At 36.6% G+C, this 19,153-nt stretch overlaps 1 protein-coding gene across 1 annotated transcript in view; it reads left to right on the top strand.

The window, feature by feature from the left end:
• CCDC3 (coiled-coil domain containing 3) overlaps window positions 1-19,153 on the top strand; it is a 142,691-nt gene that overhangs the window by 7,532 nt on the left and 116,006 nt on the right. Inside the window, exon 2 of the mRNA XM_053716476.1 lies at window positions 8,887-9,061. Coding sequence (XP_053572451.1) covers window positions 8,887-9,061 — 175 coding nt within the window. The remainder of the gene's footprint in view (window positions 1-8,886; window positions 9,062-19,153) is intronic.

Raw genomic sequence — 19,153 nt, 5'->3', positions numbered from 1 at the left:
ATAAAATCTACCTCATATCCATGAAATTTCCATAGATAAACATTGGCAGTACTATTAGTCTAACTGAAGAACTTCCCTGCTTGATCTGCCCCGTTCAACTGTAGTGTAGTGCTATTATCGTGAAGTGGAAATGTCTAAGAGCAACAGCAGCCATTCCACAAAGTGGTAGACCTCACTAACTCACAAAGCAAGGCTGAGAAGTGCTGAAGCACGTAGCACGTAAAATCACCTAATCACCTATCATCAGTTGCGTCACTCACTACAGAGTTTCAAATTGCCCTTGGGAGCAACATCAGCACAAGAACTGCCCATTGGGAGCTTCTGGACTCTGAAGCAATGGAAACGTGTTCACTGGAGTGATATATCACGCTTCACTATCTTGCAGCCTGATGGAACAATCTGGGTGTAATCCAGTAGGAATGCATAGTGTCTCCTGTAAAGTTTGGTGGAGGAGGGATAATGGTCTGGGGCTGTTTTTCAGGGTTCGGGCTAGTAGTCCACTTAGTTTCAGTGAAGGGGCATCTTAATTCTATAGGATACAAAGACATTTTTGACAACTGGGTTTTTCCAACTTTGTGGCAACAGTTTTGGGGAAGGCCCTTTCTTCTTCCAGCATTACTGCGCCCTTGTGCACAAAACAAGGTCCATAAAGACATGGTTTGACGAGTATAGTGTGAAGAAAAATGAGTGGCCTGCAAAGAGCCATGACCTCAGTCCAACTGAACAGCTTTGGGGTGAATTGGAGTGACAATTACGCACTGAGCAAAGTAACACCACAAAAGCTTGTGGAAAGCCTTTCTAAAAAAAGTTGTGGCTGTTATAACCAAAGAAGAGGGTGACAACTCCATATTAATTCCCTTGGCTTTGGAATGTGATGTCCAACAAGCTTATATAGGTACGTTAGTCAGGTGTCCACATACATTTGGCCATAGTGTGTTTCAATCTGGCCGATTTGAGTACTGGAGATGAGAATGTTGATATAAAGTTTGCCAAGTAACGTGCATATTACTGTAAAAAGGTGTCATGAAGCCATATGCCAGATATAGGGCTACAGTGAAATATCACAAAGAAATTATACCACAGAGAAATGCACCAAGTAAATTTTTCTGTATCCAAATATAAAATGTGATGAAGGTAGCTGCAGAAAGAAGTAACATGAATATTACTTCTCTCATTATATTTTTTCTAATGTAAGTGGCACAATATTAAATAACTGTGTCGCTTGTGTGGTGTTTTCTCTATAAGTTGATTAAATTTATTATTTGTTTTTTAATATTTCCAAAGAATTGCTTCTCAACCTAATAATATTTATGTGTTTTGCCGCTGTCATACTCAGGATGCAGATTTTTGTCTGTCTTTGCAATAAAAAGATTGAGGAACAACGGTTTATGGGTTTATGATACTTTACTGAGTACCTTGTTTTGTTTTGACTTCTTTAACCTGGAAATTGATGCCCAGCATGGGATATATATATATATGTATATATGTGTGTGTGTGTGTGTGTGTATATATATATATATATATATATATATATATATATATATATATATATATATATATATATATATATATATATATATATATATATATATATATATATATATATACAGGGAGTGCAGAATTATTAGGCAAATTAGTATTTTGACCACATCATCCTCTTTATGCAGGTTGTCTTACTCCAAGCTGTATAGGCTCGAAAGCCTACTACCAATTAAGCATATTAGGTGATGTGCATCTCTGTGGGGTGTGGTCTAATGACATCAACACCCTATATCAGGTGTGCATAATTATTAGGCAACTTCCTTTCCTTTGGCAAAATGGGTCAAAAGAAGGACTTGACAGGCTCAGAAAAGTCAAAAATAGTGAGATATCTTGCAGAGGGATGCAGCACTCTTAAAACTGCAAAGCTTCTGAAGCGTGATCATCGAACAATCAAGCGTTTCATTCAAAATAGTCAACAGGGTCGCAAGAAGCGTGTGGAAAAACCAAGGCGCAAAATAACTGCCCATGAACTGAGAAAAGTCAAGCGTGCAGCTGCCAAGATGCCACTTGCCACCAGTTTGGCCATATTTCAGAGCTGCAACATCACTGGAGTGCCCAAAAGCACAAGGTGTGCAATACTCAGAGACATGGCCAAGGTAAGAAAGACTGAAAGACGACCACAAGACACAAGCTGAAACGTCAAGACTGGGCCAAGAAATATCTCAAGACTGATTTTTCTAAGGTTTTATGGACTGATGAAATGAGAGTGAGTCTTGATGGGCCAGATGGATGAGCCCATGGCTGGATTGGTAAAGGGCAGAGAGCTCCAGTCCGACTCAGACGCCAGCAAGGTGGAGGTGGAGTACTGGTTTGGGCTGGTATCATCAAAGATGAGCTTGTGGGGCCTTTTCGGGTTGAGGATGGAGTCAAGCTCAACTCCCAGTCCTACTGCCAGTTTCTGGAAGACACTTTCTTCAAGCAGTGGTACAGGAAGAAGTCTGCATCCTTCAAGAAAAACATGATTTTCATGCAGGACAATGCTCCATCACACGCGTCCAAGTACTCCACAGTGTGGCTGGCAAGAAAGGGTATAAAAGAAGAAAATCTAATGACATGGCCTCCTTGTTCACCTGATCTGAACCCCATTGAGAACCTGTGGTCCATCATCAAATGTGAGATTTACAAGGAGGGAAAACAGTACACCTCTCTGAACAGTGTCTGGGAGGCAGTGGTTGCTGCTGCACGCAATGTTGATGGTGAACAGATCAAAACACTGACAGAATCCATGGATGGCAGGCTCTTGAGTGTCCTTGCAAAGAAAGGTGGCTATATTGGTCACTGATTTGTTTTTGTTTTGTTTTTGAATGTCAAAAATGTATATTTGTGAATGTTGAGATGTTATATTGGTTTCACTGGTAAAAATAAATAATTGAAATGGGTATATATTTGTTTTTTGTTAAGTTGCCTAATAATTATGCACAGTAATAGTCATCTGCACACACAGATATCCCCCTAAAATAGCTAAAACTAAAAACAAACTAAAAACTACTTCCAAAACTATTCAGCTTTGATATTAATGAGTTTTTTGGGTTCATTGAGAACATGGTTGTTGTTCAATAATAAAATTAATCCTCAAAAATACAACTTGCCTAATAATTCTGCACTCCCTGTATGTATGTATGTATGTGTATATATATATATATATATATATGTATGTGTATATATATATGTATGTGTGTGTGTATATATATATATATATATATATATATATATATATATATATATATATATATATATATATATATATATATATATATATATATATGTATATGTAAACCTGCATTGTAGACGGCCAGGGCAATCACATATACACACCCATATACACACATATATGCACACTCATACATACACTCTCACATACACATAAACACTCAAATATACATACATACATACATACATACATATATATATATATATATATATATATATACATATACTCATACACACACTCATACACATGCACACACACATTGCTTCCCAAACTTTGCTCTTTTATTTCATTATTTTGCCTCTTTCCTTTAGGTTAACTCTAAATATATAATGTTTTTACAATTATGAGAATTGTCAGTGCTTACTGCAGACTTCACAAGTTTAACCCTGCTACATACTTGCCCCTAATTGGACTCACTGAATTGATGAGGCAATGTACTGCAAACCAAAGCAAGTTTTACTAGCGACCAAACAGTGGCTAATCTAGTCTACCCCAGTAACAAATGTGGATTGGCTCTTCTTAGTATGTGGTGGGGGAGGGGGAGTTTAATCCTTGTAGAACAATTGCTTCAAAGTGACAATATATTTGGAAGTTTTTACACTTTATTTGTATGTTGTTTTGCAATATTGCAGATAAGTCATATAATTGCATTGTGTTTCATGTCCCGTAAAAAGACCACTACACACAGTCGAATAGTATACTAAATAAATGCATAATAAATAAACAATGCTTAAAGGGACAGTCAAGTCCAAAAAAACTTTCATGATTTAAATAGGGCATGCAATTTTAAACAACTTCCCAATTTACTTTTATCACCAATTTTGCTTTGTTCTCTTGGTATTCTTAGTTGAAAGCTAAACCTAGGAGGTTCATATGCTAATTTCTTAGACCTTGAAGACTGCCTCTATTCTGAATACATTTTGACCACTAGAGGGCATTAGTTCACATGTTTAATATAGATAACATTGAGCTCATGCACATAAAGTGACCTAGGAGTGAGCACTGATTGGCTAAACTGCATGTCTGTCAAAAGAACTGAAATAAGGGGGCAGTCAACATAGGCTTAGATACAAGATAATTACAGAGGTAAAATGTGTATTATAACTGTGTTGGATATGCAAAACTGGGGAATGGGTAAGAAAGGGATTTATCTTTCTTTTTAAACAACACAAATTCTGGTGTTGACTGTCCCTTTAGCACTTAGTTTTAGTTTCCTTCCCACTACATCATGTGACAGCCATCAGCCAATCACAAAATGCATATACATATATTCTGTGAATCTTGCACATGCTCAGTAGGAGCTGGTATCTCAGACACTGTGCATATAAAATGATTGTGCATATTTAGAGAATTGATATTAATTGGTAAGTTTAAAATAGTGTTCTCTATCTGAATCATGAACGTTTAATCTTGACTTTAGTGGTCCGTTCATACACTATATCTGCAATAACTGTCTCAATGCATATTCTTTGTAAAGTTTCCCTCCACTAGTTTCATGCAGGCTGCTTTATGTCAGGTAACTTCACAAGCCTTTTACACATTGGTTGACTTTGCATTCGCACCTGTGTGACAAAGGTTTTATTATGTGCCAGAGACAGCAGACTCAGCTGTCAGAAAGTAAAATGTATCTAATGATATTCTTTCAAATGGAAATGTCCTTTGTTTTGCTCTGTAACTTACATCTCCAGACAGTTGTAACAGATCATCGCTGTTGTGTTGTGATACATTTCTGTCACACTCATAGACGCTAGTAAAGCTCTGTGAAACAGGTGAGGAGAGATTGATATGAGGTGGGGGAAGGGTGTGATGTGGGGAAAAGAAAGAACAACTGGAAGGTTTAACCCTTTGGCTGCTAAGCCATTTATCACCTGGGTGCTAATATTTTATTTTTGAAAACATATTTTTTTTTTTTTTTTTTTTTTTTTTTAACAGACCCCCAATACTTACACTGTTGGAAAGGTTAAGCGATTACCTTTCCAACAGTGGGTCTTGGGGGTCTGTAGCTGCTTAGATGCCTGAGATACAGGCTTCTAAGCAGCATGCCCCCTCCTCCTATACTTAACATTGTTAAGTATAAATAAAGTTATGCGGTGACGTCATCACGTAATTGCGCGTGACGTCATCACGTGAAGCCCCGGCGATGCCTGTCACTCTACAGGCACGATTGCCGGGGTAGGAGCAGTAAGGAGCCCCCAGATCTCCCTCAAGGTGGGAAGCACCAGAGTGAGTAACTCTGACGGCTCAGAGCCGTCATTAGCACTCAAAGAGTTAAAGGGATAGAAAGGTCAAACCTGAAATGTGCATGGCTGCATTTCACTAGGGAATAGAAAATGCAAAAATGCTTCTAGTAAAAGTTATTATTAGTGTTTTTCAGCAGCATACGCACATATGCTGCGAGGGCCTGTGCACCAATATTCAAACACAACACCTTCTCAGAGAGTCAGTGGTGGCTTCTATGACACAAATGATGTCTTCACAGAAGCTGTACACACCATGACCAGCTTTCTGAGCTTGAATACTGGTGCACAAGCCCTCAAAGAATATGTGCATATGCCACAGGAGTGCTGATACAGACAGCCTGAGCAGTGTTAGGGGTCAGGATTCTATTGATAGTAACCTGTTCTGAGCAGAGCTCTTCTCCTTTATGAATTAGTTGCTTTTGTCTATAATGTGTATGTATGTATTTTTTGCTATAAATCAGTGTTATTATTTTACCCCATCTCATGAAATTTGGCAGCGCTTTACAAATAAATGATAATAATAAAAATAATAATGATTGTAAGTGCTAAAGCCTTATACACTGTTCACAATCACTTTGGAATTCCAGCACGGCTTATCAGTTCATTTATTTTAACTTACCAGGATACTGTACGCCAGACATCATCAAACTTGGCCCTACAGAGGTTTTGGAACTATATTTCCCATGATATTTGTATAGACACTACTATAAAGAAGAAAATGCACAGATACTGATCTAAAAATCCATTATAAATCCTTTTAAAAACTTACTTAGAAGTTCCCAGTCTGGCACTGTTGATGAGGTTAGGCTGGGACACCCAGTGAAAGGGGCTGGGATATCAGGATGAGTAGACACCCCCCCTTCCCTGCATATGAAAATACCCATTAGACAAACAGGAGCAAGCTTAAATCTGCAGACATCAGTATACATCTAAAGCTTTAGGGCTTGTTTAGGAGTCCAAACATCAGCACAATGTTATTTAAAAATAAGCAAAACTATACATTGTTACAAAACACTCCCAGATGGGCTATATAAATGGAGCATCTAGAAAACATTAATGCATAGTGTACAATGTCCCTTTAACAAAGAGATTGACTCGCTGTTTGCCGCCTGAACTGTGAATGATTACTATTGTCTTCAATAAAAAATAAATACAAGTACAGCTGTTTGTGTGTTATTAGTTTAGTCAGATTGTGTTTTCCTATAATTGTGTCTTAGATGAAGATCAGACCAAATTTTATGAGAAATACAGAAATCCTAGTAATTCCAACGGGCTGTTAAACTCTTTCTTGCAACTGTAAGTACTGAGACATGAATCTACCAAATGTTATCACAAATATATACTGTACTGTATACGTGTTGGAGTACGGGTGCTGTAGTTTTTTTGTATCATTGAAGTGCCACCTCTCCCATTGTCACATGATACAAAAAGGCATCATAATCTAAATGATCTTCCCTGAATGTTTTGTGTTCGACTGAGGTTTAGCCTTTACTGCCCTCTCTGTAAGCCAGGCAGAAAATACATAAATATAGCTTGGGTATAACGGGGAAACCAGACATACAAATAAATCTAATCTCTCTAAAATGACAGTTTAAGATTGTCAGGGTGACTGCCCCTGTCAGTTGTTAGCTCACCTCCTAAGCCATCTTGAGAGTGGGGGGCAGGGATGCATAAGCATATTGCTTGAGAGTGGAGGGGCAGGGATGCTGAAGCATATTGCTTGAGAGTGGGGGACAGGGTTGCACAAGCATATCACTTGAGAGTTGAGGTCAGGATTTATGAGCATATTATTTGAGACGGGGGGGCAGGGTTCCACAAGAATATTGCTTGAGAGTGTGGGGGGTATAGTTGCACAAGCATATTGCTTGAGAGTGGGACACAGGGTTGCACAGGCATATTGCTTGAGAGGGGGGGGGGCAGGGATGCATAAGCATGTTGCTTGAGAGTGGAGGGGCAGGGATGCTGAAGCATATTGCTTCAGAGTGGGGGACAGGGTTGCACAAGCATATCACTTGAGAGTTGAGGTCAGGGTTGCATGAGCATATTATTTGAGACTGGGGGGCAGGGTTCCACAAGAATATCGCTTGAGATTGTGGGGGGTAGAGTTGCACAAGCATATTGCTTGAGAGTGGGGCACAGAGTTGAACAGGCATATTGCTTGAGAGGGGGGGCAGGGTGGCATGATCATATTGTTTGAGACTGGGGGGCAGGGTTCCACCAGAATATCACTTGAGAGTGTGGGGGGGGGGGGCAAAGTTGCACAAGCAGTAAATAGTGCCCGCAAGTTGCTATCCGGGGCAGAGAGATTCATAACCTTTGAACCTTGTCCATCTGAACAATGATAAATCTAACCCTTTATCTTAATATCCTTTCTTGAAAATTGACACCTTTCCATGATATAATGTATACATTTTGGAGTACGGGTGCTGTAGTTTTTAGAATTTTTTCCTTTGGGGATGAAAGCTTAGTTTCATTGAAGTGCCACCACTCGCTTTTATTAGTATTGCAAATAAAATACCGTGATCGGTTTCAAAACAAGTAACAACATCACAGCCAGTAAATTAGCCTGCTAAATGTCACCCTAACAATAAAGGTACATGGAACTCAAAATTAAACTTTTGTGATTTAGATGGAGTATACATAAAAAAAATTAAAAAAAATCCAGTTATCAGGTTTACCACTATGGAGTAGATTATCAAAGGGTGAATGCCCCTGTCAGTTGTAAGATCACTGATCGGGATATTCACAAGAAATGAATCAAGTGGGAGGGCAGGGATGCACAAGCATATTGCTTGAGAGTGGGGAGACAGGGTTGCACAAGCGTCTGCTTGTGCAATAATAAATGGCCATCCTAGGAAGAGATGTTCATTACCTGTGAACCTTGTCCGTTTTAGAACAATGATAAATCTAGCCCTTTATCTTGATCTCCTTCATTGAAAATTGACCTCTTTCCATTACAGAATACCTAGGTAGGCTCAGGAGCGTGCATTTGACTTTTGTGCTGTATGTAAAATACTGTTCAATATGGCGTTGAAGATACGTGCACACTCCTGAGCCTACTTCAGTATTCTCTCATGAAATGGAGCTAAATTTGAGCAAAGTTACATTTATATTATTTATATATATAATTATCATAATAGAAGTAAAATAGAAAGTTGTTTTAACTTTGTTTGCTGAATCATTTTATCTTTTGTGTACCTTTTTACTAGAGGTCTTTAATTTACCAGTATAAGAAAATCTCCAATAAAATGTTATTGTTGTGCCACTGGCACAGAACAGAAAATTGATTATTACTATCAGTTGTAGCACACCTGACAACTCTCATTATAAATGGCAGTGCTGTGAGAAAACCTATTAAATCTATTAAGTGACAATCAATGTGTTTAATTACAGAATGGATGAGAATTACAATTTACGTCCACATGGAGTGAATTTCCAGGATGCGATATTTGCAGATACGCAGGAGAACAGAAGGTTGTTTTCCAGTCTTTTCCAGTTTTCCAATTGCTCTCAGGGCCAACAACTCAATATGTACAGCACCGATTGGGAGATTCAAGAGGACAACAGGGTAAGAACTGAGTGACTTAAAGGGATAGGAAAGTGCAAATTAAACTTCCATGATTCAGATAGATTATGTCTAATTCACTTCTATTTTCAAATGTGCTTCGTTCTCTTGGTATCCCTTGTTGAAAAAGAATACACATATCCTACACTAGTGGGAGCTAGCTGCTGATTGGTGCCTGTACACATTTGTCTCTTGTGATTGGCTAACTAGATAAGTTCAGCTAGCTGCCAGTAGTGCAATGCTGATCCTTCAGCAAAGGATAACAAGATAATGAAACAATTTTTAAAATTGAAGTACATTGGAAAGTTGTTTAAAATTGTATGTTTTATACAAAATCATGAAAAAACATTTTGGGGTTTCCTGTCCCTTTAAGAGTGGGGCTTTATTTGCCTTATTTAAGTAAATATGAAATAATTTCTTAATTACCTGGATGGTCCTATGTTGGTGCAAATCTGTCAATAATGTAATTGATTGTATTTGAGTTATGGATGACTTGCTGCATATCTCTGCCTACAGAACACAATTACTTAATCAACTGATATGGGGCCCATGGTTTAATTATCACTCAAGCATACATCACCCTTTCTCTTGCTCACCTCCTCTCTTTCTATCTGTAGCTTTCTCTCTCCCCCGGCAGCATGATGTTTGTGCGGTTAGGAACTTGGATGACCCAAGAGCTAAACCAGAGAGGTTGGGCACAGACAGTATGCAAGGTCTTCTTCACCAGATGTTTTATGGAATGTTCACCTTAAGGCATTGACTATAACTTTGCTCGGACTTGAGTAAATATTCCAGGTCATATTTGGCCCATTGAAGTGATTTACAATTGTCCTTTCACTGTCTCATTTTAGAGGTTTAGAGGATTTTGTTTTTACAAGAATACACCCAGGTATATATATGTTTAACCCACCACATATAAAACAAGTTAATATAAAGCATTAAAGGCACACTCGTGAGCCAATCCTAAATTGAACATGACTGGTGATTGGTTGCTACATTCATATGATTGACTCACTGGCTGTGTTCTGTTCAAGGGAACCATTGCAATGTTTCTCCAGTTCTGGAAATTAATTACATTATTAAAGTGAATGTAAATTTTGATGATAAAGTGTCCGTTTATTAAATTTTTTATTAAAAACAGGGGCACTTTATTTCATCAAAATTTACATTTAACTCGTGTTGTGAAAATACTTACCTTTTAATCTTCACATCCGCTGCATCGCTTCCTCCGCCCGTCGCAAAGCCTTTTCATGGGTCTAAAATAAGGAATCCGGCTTCTTCCAATCACGGCGTTGAATCAGACACTGATTCCCCTGGGGGAGAAGCCGTGATTGGAGGATGACCGATCCGTCATTTCTGATGGAGGAAGAGTCTTGTGACGACCAGGGGAAGCTTGAGCAGCTGTCAAGATTAAAAGGTAAGTATTTTCACAACACGAGTGAAATGTAAATTTTGATGAATTAATGTGCCCCTGTTTTTAATTGAATTTTTAAAAACCGGGCACTTTATCATCAAAATTTACATTCACTTTAATAATAATGTAGTTAAAGGGACATGATACCCAAATGTTGAAGTACTTAAAAGTGATGCAGCATAACTGTAAAAATCTGACTAGAAAATATCACCTGAACATATATTTAAATTAAAAAATATATAAAATAAAATAGTTTACCTCAACATTTCCTCAGTAGCCACATCCTATTGTAAATTAACTTTAAACAGCCAATCAGGATGCTAGTCCCAGAACTTGCAAGGGAGTGAGCACCTGGCATGTGCAGGCACAGTCATGTTATTTCTCCTTCAAGGAAGATTACCATGAAATCTCATGATATTTCAGTGAAAGCTAATGGGATAACAGTAAAGCAAAATGTGACCTCAGCACTGCTGACCCTAGTTAAAAAGGATGATCTTCCTGGAGTCGTTCTGAAGTAATCGATTACTCCACACTAGTTATCAGAAGCCATCATGAAGTATGTCCACAGGCCAAAATATTTAAATGAGATGACTCTAGAGTAATTCACTGGCTGTTCATGCTTGTGAAGTAATCTGCTAATCATTTTGAAGTCATCACCCAGCATTTTTTTTACCTTAGTTGATGACTTTACAAGCCTGATGATGTCTGATGATGTGCAAATTACTTCTAAAGTAGTTTTGTGATTGTCAAATGACTCCAGGATGGTCTCTAAAGTAATCCTGTTTGTCTTGTGGATGCTGATTGGCTATATTTTTTTTTCCCAACCTTCTGCTGGACAGTAGCTGAAGGATAACTGTTCACAGAGCTCTTACAATTGTGAGCTGAAGACATTTTGCGGTAAAATATCTTCCTTTCCTACATAGAGATGTTCATGTGATATTATCTTGTCAGCTTTTTACAGTTATGCTGCATCACTTTCAAGTGATTTAGCATATGAGTATTATGTCTATTTTATTTATAACCTCTTCCACTTGTGTGCGTGCATTTTATTATTGTAATGTTTTGTCCAACTAAATGATCATGTTTACATTATTATTATTATTATACTGTATATATAAATCACCTACAACTTCACAGTGCTGTCCATGGGTACAAAATTTAAAAGTACAACAATGCACGATACAATATTTTTAGAAACAGGACAGAATTTATCAAACTAATACAGGAGAAACAGAGGGCCCTATTCCAGTGGAAACTTACAATCAAGGAGAGGGTTAACAGTGTTATATTCAAACTCATGAAATATGATGGGGACGTGTCTTTGTAGGAGAGGGGTAGAGATTTACCAGCACCTTCCACCATGGGTTGAAAGGGGAATGTGTAATATTCTTGTGAACCATCACTGAGCAGAACACTTGACAAATGCTTGTAGCCTACTCTAAGGTGCAGAGAAACACTTAAGCCCTTTAAATACAGCCCCATTGAGGGGGCATCCAGGACCATACGGCTGAAGTGGCACAGTCCTTCAGTATCTGCGAATGTTGGGAAGAACTTTTAAATTATCTCTAAAACAAACACAAATATTTCTTTTATATTTATTTATTTATTTTGTTTATCCTAATTATATATATATATATATATATATATATATATATATATATATATAAATCAGTTTAGCTCCTTAATAACCAGATTGATTATACATTTGTTTGTATCTGGCCACACAAATTTGGAAAATTAAATATCAGTTTGTTGATTTATATATTTCCAGTTGTTTCTGCTTTTAATACTATAAAATATTTGCAAATCAGCAATTTCTACATTGGCATCAATAGGACGATCATCTGATTGAAATAACATTCTCTGCTGTGCATTCTGGGGGTAATTTTCCTATTGCAATAAAGAATTTTGAATTTGTTTTAGAATTATTAATATTTTAATATTGGATTTTGTTGTCACTGATCTATGTGCTAAAGCTAAATAAATTCACTGAAAGCTAAAAAAATGTTCATGTATAAGTTTATATATTTTATTTTTTAAACAATAAATCCCAAATTAAAAAAGATAAAGCAAACAGATTACAGTCTGAAAAGAGCTCCCCCGGGGCCGGGGGAGACGTTTCCTCTTGTCTGATTTTATGGGAAAAAAAGAAAATGCGATTTAATGCTTTTTAAAAAGACAGGAGAGACAAAATAAAAATTTCACGATTCAGACCGAGGGGCCGATTTATCAAGTGTCTGGCGGACATGATCCACTGTAGCAAATCGTGTCCGCCAGACATTAATAAATGCCGACAGCATACGCTGTAGGGATTTATCATTGTACAAGCAGTTTTTGTGAACTGCTTGTGCAATGCCGCCACCTGCAGATTCGCAGCCAATCGGCCGCTATCAGGGGGTGTCAATCAATGCGATTGGCGGCTTGATGTCCGCCACCTCTAAGGAGCGACGGTCTTATCACGGATGTGATAAATCGCCCCCCGAGAATGCAATTTCAAACAACTTTTCAGTTTTGTTCTCTTGGTATTGTTTGTTGAAGAGAAAACATAGTAGCAGCAATGCATAGCTAGGAGCTAGCTGAACACATCTGGTGAGCCAATGACAAGAGCCATATATGTGCAGCCACCCATCACCAGCTCCCAGTAATGCATTGCTGCTCCTGAGCCTACCTAGCTTTGCTTTTCAGCAAAGGATACCAAAAGAAAATAAGTTAGATAATAGAAGTAACTTGATTGGTTGTGTAAAATTGCATATTCTATCTGATATGTGAACGTTTCATTTTGAGGTTTCTGTCCCTCTATATAATTGTTTTTACTTTTAGAATTTGTTTTTTAGCCTGTGAGATTCATTAGCCTGTCCTCAAGTCAGAAAACTGTAAATTCCTCTTATTTACAAAGTGTAATGCAAAGCTTATTGTATTAGTGATGCATTTTGCTACTTACCCTTGCTGCTAATTCTTAAGATGATGTTGGTGCAAGAAAAAATATTTTTATTGTATATGTTGTTGTGTTTCTCTTCAATGTACAATGCTATCTGAAAACCAGGCAACAGAATAAATCGATGCAGAATTATTTCATTTCTTTCTGTATTTTAAAACACTTTCATAAATTTTTTATTTAACTATAAACATAAAAAAATGTAGTCACGTAATTGGTTGGTGGGATAATTAAAGGGACAGTCTACTCGAGAATTTTTATTGTTTTAAAAGATAGATAATCCCTTTATTACCCATTCTCAAGTTTTGCACTGTTATATTAATACACTTTTTGTCTCTGCAGACTGGCCCCTTATCTCAGTTCTTTAGTCAGACTTGCATTTTAGCCAATCCGTGTTGACTCTTAAATAACTCCACGGGAGTGAGCACAATGTTATCTATATGACACACATGAACTAGCAGTGTCTAACTGTCAAAATACACTGAGATAAGAGGCAGTTCAACAGCTTAGAAATTAGCATAAGCACTTTTGATGATAAAAGCATTCCTTATTAGAATCATGAAAGTTTAATTCTGACTAGACTGTCCCTTTAATTTAATTCATATGTAGATATTGTCAAAAACAATGATATTTTAATACAGTATATTAGCCTTCAGGCTCTTCCTATGATATTTCCATGATGTTGGCAGATACAGTGGTGTTTGTATGTTCATTCCAGACTTAAAGGGACACTGAACCCACATTTTTTCTTTCATGATTCAGATAGAGCATGCAATTTTAAGCAACTTTCTAATTTACTCCTATTATCAAATTGTCTTCATTCTCTTGCTATCTTTATTTGAAAAGCAAGATTTTTTTTGGTTCATAACCTGGATTGTGCTTGCTGATTGGAGGCTAAATGCACCCACCAATAAACAAGTGCTGTCCATGTTCTGAACCAAAAATTGTATATCTCCTTAGCTTAGATGCCTTCTTTTTCAAATAAAGATAGCAAGAGAATGAAGAAAATTGATAATAGGAGTTAATTAGAAAGTTGCTTAAAATTACTGCTCTATCTGAATCATGAAATAAAAATTTGGGGTTTGTATCCCTTTAAATATACGCAGATAGTTGAAGTTAAAGGGACTTGTTAATGCAATAATACAATTATGCTGTTAGAACATTTATTCTTGCACGAATGTCCCTTGATAAGTAGGTGTATAACGCCCACAACAGGTTTAAACACATACACGAGATTACAAATTTGTGCGCTTAACCCGGTGTGTAAATAACGCTAAACAATTAGCGTTACTGCACTGTCCATAGCGCTGCCATTACAAGTTACTTCTTGTGTTGTGCGGTATGGTGCGTTAAGCTGCATACCGCACCAAAGCCAAGTCCTGACTATGGAGACAAGAAAGTTATGTATAAACCGAACACCCTAACCTAAACCCCTAGTCTAAATACCCCTAATCTGCTGCCCACCCTCATCACCAACACTACAATAAACCTATTAACCCCTAATCCACTGCCAACCCGCATCGCCAACACTAAATAAACCTATTAACCCTTAATCCGCCGCCCACCCTCATCACCAACATTACAATAAACCTATTAACCCCTAATCCACCACCCATCTGCATCGCCAATACTAAATAAACCTATTAACCCCTAATCCACCGCCCACCCGCATCGCAAATACAAAACTAAACCTATTAACCCCTAAACCGCCAAACACCCACATTGCAAATACTCAAATAAACCTATTAACCCCTAAACCGCCAAACACCCACATTGCAAATACTCAAATAAACCTATTAACCCCTAAACCGCCAAACACCCACATCGTGACTACCTAAATTAAACTATTAACCCCTAAACCTGAGACCCGCTAACTTTAAATTAAAGTTACAATATAACTACCTTAAAATAAATAAAAACTTACCTGTGAAATAAAAAAAACTAAGCTTAAACTATAAATAAACTTAACATTACTATTTAAAAAACAAGATAACAAAACTAAACACCTAAATTAGCAAATTAAAAAATCCTAACACTACTAATAAAAAAACAAAAAAACTAACATTACAAAAAATAACTGTCTAAAATTACTAAAAATAAAAAAAATCTAAGATTACAAAAAATAATAAACAAAATTATCCAAAATAAAAAAATTAAACCAAATCTAATACCCCTATAAAAACAGTTTTTAGGTCTTTTTTTAGAGTTAGGTATTTTTTATTTTGGGAGGTTTTACTGTTAGGGGGTACTTGATATTTGTAAGAGAGCTGATCGCTTTAGGGCAATGCCCTTTAAAGGGCTATTGGTAATTTAGTTTTAGATTAGGGGGTGTTTTTATTTTGGGGTGACTTTTTTTGTTTTTTTTATAGGGGTATTAGATTAGGTATATTGTTTTTATTTTGGACAATTTTGTTTATTTTTTGTAATCTTAGATTTTTTTAATTTTCGTAATTTTAGACCTTGTTATTTTTTGTAATGTTAGATTTTTTTGTTATTTTAGTAGTGTTAGTTTTCAATTTTTAATTTTGTAATTTAGTTTTTTTTATTTTTGGTATATTATATTTTATTTTTTAAAAATAGTAATGTTAGGTTTATTTATAGTTTAAACTTATTTATTTTTTTATTTCACAGGTAAGTTTTTATTTATTTTAAGGTAGTTATATTGTAACTTTTAGGGGTTTAGGGGTTAATAGTTTAATTTATGTAGTTGCGATGTGTTTGGCGGTTTATGGGTTAAGTTGAGTATTTGCGATGTGGATGTTTGATGGTTTAGGAGTTAATAGGTTTAGTATTTTCGGGGTTGGTGGTTTAGGGGTTAATAGGTTTATTTAGTGTTGGCGATGTGGGGGTGGCGGATAAGGGGTTAATACTTTAATTTAGTGTTAGCGATGTGGGCGACGAATAAGGGGTTAATACTTTAATTTAGTGTTGGTGGTGTGGGCGGCAGATTAGGGGTTAATACTTTAATTTAGTGTTGACAATCTGGTTGGGCGGTGGATTAGGGGTTAATAGGTTTATTATAGTATTTGCGATGTGGGGGGTGGCGGTTTAGGAGTTAATAGGTCATTTATGGGTGTTAGTTTACTATGTAACATTTTTGTTATGCGTTTTGTGAAACATTTTTGTTTCACAAAATTCATAACTACTGGTAGTTACTGGTACTAATTGGCTCACTAGTGTTTCCTGTTCAAAAGCTACAATACATTTTAACTTTAGAGACTGACTTTATTTATGTGTCTAAACATATAGTTACCAATGGAATTAGTGCCTTAATTACTTTGTATGTTAGAAAATGATTGAATACAACGGTTGATTTAGTTTATATGCTGTCCTAGTCACTGGGAAATCTGCTGCCTCCCAAACCCCCTACTCTCAATAATTTTAACTAATTTTTGCCTCATATATTTCTCTCAGGCAGAGGCCAGAGACATACAGATGGGTCATGCACCCCAACTAGACAACCAGGGATGTTGATTTGTAATCAATAAAATGTTTGGCGATCTTAGCAGTGCAAAGTCATCATGCCATAGAACCTTTTTAAAATTTACTAAATCCTAAATCTTGGTGCCATAGGCAGATGCCTAGTTGGCCTAGGTCAAAATATGCCCCTGGTAGAATGGTTCATTTGCTTACTGGAATGTTCAAAGGACAGCAATGTGTGACAAATTTAAGAATGTATTAGCATGTGTATTTTGAGACTTCTAATGAAAATGCTATTATGTTTTTGATCAATGTAAACCATGAAATGGTTGTGTTTTATATTTACGTTTACTGCAAGCTTTTTGGTGGCATGTTCAAATTAATTTCATCTGCTTAGCCTTTCTTTCTTGCAGTAAGTAGCTGTATTCCAATACAGTGTGTTTCATAGAACGCTGGAGCTTACCTAGTCTAGGAAGTCTCGCTTTATCTCTCTTTCAGCTTCTACCTTCATTCCAGTATAATACAGTATTGTCTGCAAGATTATGGCTGAAGATCTTAATACATAGATTTCACTGCCAATGAGTTCCCAGCGTCCAGTCTAAGGTTGCTAGTAAGCTGCAACATATTTTTGCCAATTTGGTTAGGGTTAGTGCTAGATGATAAAAAGTGTTGCAGTACTCTCTAGCATCTTAGGGGTTAATGGTTGTTTGCCCCTGACAGAAATGTCACCTGCAAAAAGCTTTCAAAATATGGTTAATGGTTAAATATTGTTAATTTCCTTTCTGTTCTTATCTTACCCAACATTTTCTATAATAATAGTGCCCATATATTTCCACTGTAGCCCACCTGTCATCTAGAAAACCTTTCTTGTTACATACTGTCCCCTCTATTATTTTAACAGTTATTAGCACTTTCCATTCACACTTTACCTGTGAATTTAGGTTGCAAATTTAGATGAGCATCTCCAAACAGGTGCTTTGTTAAAGGGGCATAAGCTGACCTGAAGATATCACATGAACAATTCTTTGTGAAAAAGGAATATATTTTACTTCAAAATTTACAAAGCAGCCACATCCCACTGTAAAGAAACTTTAAGCATCAGGGTGGTTGACCCAGGACTTACAAGGTAGCAAGCATTTGGCATGTGCAGACACAGCCATTTAATTTCGCTCCTCACTTTAAAGTTTTGCAATTAAATCTCATGAGATTATGGTGAAATCCCACAAGATTACAGTAAAGGGTGAGATCTTATGAATCTTATCGTCTTTTTTTTCACCTTGCATATGACAGTAAATGAAGGGTAACAGCTGAGAGCGCACTTACTCTAGTAGACTGAAAACAATTTGAGGTAAAATATATATATTTTTTTTACCTAGAGATGGTCATGTGATGTTGTCAGCGTTTTACAGATATGCTGCAGCACTTCCAGTTGATTTAGTATATGGGTAACAAATCCGCTTAAACTCTTCTCATGATACCAACTTTCAATACATTTTTTCACCATGAAAGCAGTGTATTAGCTTTTAGGGCCCAACATTTTAAAACTTATCAACATGTAGTTAAATCCCCCCTCACATAAGTAGACTTTACTTGTTTGTCCCACAGAAATGAATGAACCTGTCTGAAATGCTGAATCACACAAAGGAGAGTGTGAGCCCGGGCCTGCCCTTTTTAAAAATTATTTTTGGGTTTAAATATTATGTATTCTCCTTTTTTTCTTTCTCATTCATTTCCATAAATTTCCCTCATAAGCAATTTGTGGGATTTTCTGTATCACAGATATTTCTTGTTTTCAGCAGCTGCACATTTACTGTCCTCCTCCCACCCCTGCACACTTGCCATCATTTAATTATGTGTCTGCCGATAATTATGCTGAAAATAAAGTAAATGAGGATTTTCCACAATAGGAATTTGTTTTGCATGTAGGATAAAATATTAATTTATTTGTAGCATAAAGGGGAGCACAAACTTAAAGGGACACTGAACCCAAAAATTTTCTTTCGTGATTCAGATAGAGCATGCAATTTTAAGCAACTTTCTAATTTACTCCTATTATCAATTTTTCTTTGTTCTCTTGCTATTTTTATATGAAAAAGAAGGCACCTAAGCTTTTTTCAGAACTCTGGACAGCAGTTTTTGATTGATGGATGAATTTATCCACTAATCAGCAAGGACAACCTAGGTTGTTCACCAAAAATGGGCCGGCATCTAAACTTACATTCTTGCATTTCAAATAAAGATACCAAGAGAATAAAGAACATTTGATAATAGGAGTAAATTAGAAAGTTGCTTAAAATTTCATGCTCTATCTGAATCACAAAAGAAA

This window comes from Bombina bombina, chromosome 6 (genome assembly GCF_027579735.1).
Source record: "Bombina bombina isolate aBomBom1 chromosome 6, aBomBom1.pri, whole genome shotgun sequence".
Lineage (NCBI taxonomy): Eukaryota > Metazoa > Chordata > Amphibia > Anura > Bombinatoridae > Bombina > Bombina bombina.
The sequence above is the reverse complement of the archived record's forward strand: the minus strand, read 5'-3'. Positions and strand labels throughout refer to the sequence as shown.